The following is a 5,498-nucleotide window of genomic DNA, read 5'->3' as shown; positions in this document are numbered from 1 at the left end:
CAACATAGACCGAAGCCTACTAATGTGGCAAAATTGGTCTTAAGATATTCATGAGGCGCTGTAATGTTTCGAGGCTGTATGCAAAGAGGACTACATCATCAGCATACTTAGAGAGAGAGAGAGAGAGAGAGAGAGAGAGAGACTCATGTATGCCTTTGCTGATTTTTCTATTGCCAGGTAAAGCAACATGGTGTTTCTGTCTTCTTGATGCCAGCGGGTATGCTGGGGACAGTGGAGTCACTTTGGGATGTATTACCTTTATTTTCAAATACAGGGTGGGGGGAAAACTCCAACATTGCTTTCTTAGAGAAGCACATGGGGACAAAACTTGTGAAACGAACATGGCCACTCATTGCAAACTTCTCTACTGATGACATTCATTCTGGTGATTTTCTTGCCCTTTCAAAGATTCGGGGCCGTTGGGGAGGCTTTGAGACTCTCGAAAAGTGGGTAACAGGAGCTTATGCCGGTCATACGGCTGTCTGTCTAAGAGATGAGAACAACCAACTCTGGGTTGGTGAATCGGGTCATGAAAATGAGCAGGTGAGCTTGTTGGCTCAGTTATGCATTACATGACTTTTTTTGGTGTGAGGTTATGGTGTAAAAAGTTAAAACCCCTACGTTGGCACTTCTTCCAGGATGCTTGCATAATGTATCTTGGTTTTTGTGAAGGGGGAGGAAATTATTGCTGTTCTTCCTTGGGACGAATGGTGGCAGCTTCAGTTGGATGACGTTGCTCATGCACATGTGACCCTTTTGCCTTTGCACCCTGATGTGCGAGCAAAATTCAATGCTACTGCAGCCTGGGATCATGTCAGACAAATGGAAGGGAAACCATATGGTTATCATAACATGATTTTCAGCTGGATTGACACTACAATTGACAACTATCCACCTCCCCTTGATGCTCATGTGGTTAGTATCTTTTAAGGAGAATTGCTTACATTGTGGTTGTGATTCTGGAATTGACTGTAATCAGTACAATCACTGGCCTATAAACAAGTATACCAATTATACATGATATCAGTATGGTGGTTTGTGAAGACCACCCCAACTAGGTTTTTGATTTCTACTGTGGAAGCAGGTCATGTCACTAATGACCATGTGGACGAGGGTACAACCTGACTACGCAGCAAACATGTGGAATGAAGCTCTCAACAAACGGCTGGGAACCAAGGTTTGCCTCAAATACGTGTGTGTGGGTGGGTGTTTGTGGATGAATGCCCACATGGTGGGTGGGTTAGTGTGTCCAGAGGCACACGATCACTTCTGTAACATTTACCGGTGTGTGTGGGCTGTGAGTGCGAATGTTTGTTTTTGTGTGTATGTGTGGGGATGGGTTTTTTGGGTTGGGGGTGCGTGTCCTTGGATTCTATCCTAACATAGAAATCAGGATCTTACTTTTCACCTTAGCAAGTTAGCTCTATCAGCCACAAGCTAGGTAATTGCAGGGTTATTGCTCTCCGTCATTCAGTGCATGTTGTTCCCTAACCAATGTTAATGTGATGTCTTTTCTAATCTAAAGTACTGTGATGTGATTGCATATATCCTAGGATCTTACCTTTCACCTTAGCAAGTTGGCTCTACCAGCCACAAGCTAGGTAATTGCAGGTTTCTTGCACTCCGTCATTTAGTGCATGTTGTGCCCTAACCAATGTTAATGTGATGTCTTTCCTAAACTAAAGTACTGTGATGTGATTACATATATCCTAGCACTAATTGTGGTGGTTATTGTGCTGTAGGGGTTGGATCTTCCGAGCATTTTACTGGCAAGTGAGCAGAAGGGGATACCTTTTGATGAGCTGTTGGCAATGCCTGAGGATGACGAGTGGATATATAGTGATGGGAAATCAACATCGTGTGTGGCCTTTGTTCTCGCCATGTACAAGGCAGCAGGTCTCTTTGGTCCACTATCTGATGTTGTACAAGTGACAGAGTTCACGGTTAGTCTTTGCCTTAGATCTTTGCTCTAAAGTTAACTGTGTGTGTGTGTATAAAATTCTCAAGGTCTAGTGCATAACAGGAAGATCCTTTGACTCTTGCTCGTGTAATTACTTAATGCCAGATCAGAGATGCTTACATGCTTAAGTTTTTTGAGGATGACACATCACGACTGCCCCCTTGGTGTAATACTGGAAGTAATGCCGGAAGCAGTGATCCTCTTCCTTATTGTCAACTGCTTGGAGAATACCTAATGGAACTGCCAGGCTACAATACCATAGAACCGTATGCTCGGATGAATGAAAATTGTCCGAGCCTGGCGCCAGATTACTTGAGGCCGGACCTATGCTAAGTAGTAGTGGGACATTTATGTGAAATGTATCAAACTGCACTCACGGCTGTATACGAACCGTGTATTAGCACAAAATTTGTAGTGCATAAGATGACCTCTGGCCTGTTCTCGTGCAGCAAGGGTTGGAATAGGTTGACCTTGTAAAAAACCATGATTTGACCTCTGTACAGATATGCAAGTTTGATATGATTTATTATCATTGTTGACTGATTGGAACAGCAGTGGAATAGATGCACTGATGGGTTCATTGCCCGCTGCCCAGCTGAGGGGTTAGGCCCTAGCGGGCCTTCTATGCCATGTGGAAACCAGATCAGGTTACATTAAAATTCTTGTACATCATGATTTTAAAGAAGGCAATAGAAATGGTCTGTTGATGCCGGGCAACTGAATAGCTATTCAGCTACTGGTTATACTCTTGATATTCACAAGAAGGTTTGGTAATTTTCTTTCTGGATGTTATCCCAATAATAATCAACACCAGGAGTTGGCAGGCTGTCTTGAGTGGTTAAGTACATAAGCAAACCCATAGTGGCCACACTTGCTGGCTACCAATCATATCTGACAGCCACATGTAGCTGGCTATTGAGCATACTGGTGGGAATCGTGCTCTGATGTATGCATAGTCGGCAAATAAGTGTGTTCCTAATTTTCTCTCTCACAAACGGTCTTTTCTCCTGTGCTTGTCCTCCGCCTCAACACCATGATGGTGCAATCTAGTATGAATCAAGGTGAGTGGAGTTCCATTAATTGTAGCTTTATGATTTCCAGAGGCAAGTCCAGGGACTCTGGTAACCGTGGCCAGATGCCATGGACCCATGTAGATGTGGGCGATTTCAGAGGGTCCCACACAAGCCTCTGCAATCAAGCAGCAGGCACTAGGTTCATGTATGTGATGTATCGGATATCACTCACTCCAAGACAGATATTTCCGATGTCACGCTTTCAGTTTGTACCAGGAAGATGGAATAAGTAGTGGTTTCGACTTACATCTGTCTTCTTAGACAAGCCTTTTTGATATTCGAAATGGCATTCCAAGTGTTCTTCCTCCTCAACCCTTTGCTACATTACATTCAATGAAAATTGTGCAACCAAGGCATAAACACGATTTAAGGTGCCGTCAATGAGTCCCTTCATGATTGCTTTTGTTCTATAAGGGTCAGTAATTGGGACACATAATTGCAGTTCTTAAATGCATAGCAGTCCTCGATCGTGTGTTGAAAGCATGTATGCAAGCCAAAACTTCAATGCTGAGGCATTTGAATTGTTCAACTATCTCTGTCTTGTCCAAAACTTGTGAAGAGTGATGTACACATCCCTAGTTGCGGTTCATTGTTGCCTGCGTCCCTTACAATGGTCTCATCTATGCACAACCCATATATAGATGGATAGAGTTGTTTAAAAGCACCATTGGCACTAGTTAAGATGACATTCCATATTGCTTCCTACTTTTTCCTCTAATGATCCTGTTGCGTATGCATGCGTGATGGCTTTTTTCAGTTCCCCTCTAGGGGGACAATCTTGGCCGCCTCTTGTATGTCAACATTACAAGATCCAAATCTAGTGTCAGATGGAAAATATTACTCTAGTAGACAACCCTATGACAATCATTACTCATGAATAAGAGCATAGTCAACAATACTCATCTCCCCTGATGACGGCATTGATGTGTTCTTTCCTATGCTTGGCCATGATAGCATGTTGTTCATATTAAGTGTGCGAGTGCTACACGTAATTGGACTACGAGTACTGTCCATGTGCCACTATTTGAAGCACACTATTAAGGAAAATTTGCTTTTATGGCCTATATTTGCAAGCTTCTTTTTAGTGGTAGCCTTCACCTAAGCGCCAAAATGGCTTTGATGCCCATTGTAGCCTTCAAGTTTCAAGCTTGATTAGGATCATATGATATTTCCTAGCATTTAAAACTTTACATGATATCCATCTCCAGTGGATATCAAAACATCTATGCTATCTTCTCGTGATTACAGATTTTGAAGCCGGCATTAAGATCCTCAAGAAGCAATACCAATGCTAGAAAATTATTTTTTCCAATGAGTTAGAAAAAGGACCGTGGTATATAATTGATTAGTGAAATGTGTCATTATATTTAAATCACGATATAGAATGTAACACACAACTGTATAGGTCTTTACTACCAATCCATACATAATTATCACAAGAGTATGTATTTCATGCAGTTCTTTGATTCAAACTGTCATTGCTATTTGGAATGATTGTCGAGATTTTATTTTCTAAGCTACTCCTAATCTAAGGTAATCTATTAATGAATGAATAGCCTAGCATAATGTTGCAAGTTTAAAACTTGATTGGCATGGTATGTTTTTACGTGTGTGCGTGCACACATCCAAAACATACCATGCCATTCGACCCAACGGGTTTTCAAGTTGTGTTAATACCCATTGGTTTGTTGGCATGGTACGTACACACACAATATACCTTATTAGCACACCAAATGGCTATTAAATTTGTGATGTATATTTACAACATACCATGCCAGTAGACCAACGTGTATTAAAGTTGCGAGAGCGCACACACACACACACAAAACATACCATGCCAATTGACCAACTTACGACGTTATGCTAGGTTAGCATTAGGGGAAGGTTGAGGTCTATAGGGATCCTTTAAGTTGCCATATTATGATTTTAATGACTTTTTGTTAAAATGTTAAGTTTCTTTGAATTTAGATACCTTCTTATTTTTCAAATGGCTAGAAGTTTGAATTTCAAAGTTTAAGTTATGGATGTTCGAAATTTCAAAAACTTTCTTTCCCACTTTTTGGGAATGAAAAGTACAAAAAGGCATCTTCTAGAGAATCTTTTGATCACCTTTAATCACCCAATATTTTTGTATACATGGCATCACATGATTGGCCCTTTTCCTTAATAACCTTTTAATCACATGGCATCTTAAAGGGTCCTTATAGACCTCAACCTTCCCCTAATGGAACACCCTATCCAATTGAACTAAAACATGTTGGTAACTCTTTTTCATTTCTTACAAATCCTTACCGTGAATTTTAAGAAGGTGATACAACTAACAAAATACTTTGTATGGCTGTGCTTGATTAGCTTTAAAGCTTATGAGGAAAAATCTTATTTATAAGCATAATCACATGGCGTGTGTGTGTGTGTGTGTGAGAGAGAGAGAGAGGGAGATCATGTTACCATCTACTATGAGGCCT

General features: G+C 41.1%; 1 protein-coding gene across 1 annotated transcript in view; it reads left to right on the top strand.

The window, feature by feature from the left end:
• Nucleotides 1-2,744, top strand: part of LOC147606832 (uncharacterized) — a 46,248-nt gene extending 43,504 nt beyond the window's left edge. The window contains exons 3-7 of the mRNA XM_086791559.1: nt 178-543; nt 673-915; nt 1,085-1,177; nt 1,743-1,943; nt 2,066-2,744. Coding sequence (XP_086647685.1) covers nt 178-543; nt 673-915; nt 1,085-1,177; nt 1,743-1,943; nt 2,066-2,293 — 1,131 coding nt within the window. The 3' untranslated portion in view covers nt 2,294-2,744. The remainder of the gene's footprint in view (nt 1-177; nt 544-672; nt 916-1,084; nt 1,178-1,742; nt 1,944-2,065) is intronic.
• The last annotated feature ends 2,754 nt before the right edge of the window (nt 2,745-5,498 follow it).

This window comes from Cibotium barometz, chromosome 56 (genome assembly GCF_041138505.1).
Source record: "Cibotium barometz isolate CiBa-2024 chromosome 56, ASM4113850v1, whole genome shotgun sequence".
Lineage (NCBI taxonomy): Eukaryota > Viridiplantae > Streptophyta > Polypodiopsida > Cyatheales > Cibotiaceae > Cibotium > Cibotium barometz.
This window is presented reverse-complemented; position numbering and strand designations above follow the sequence as displayed.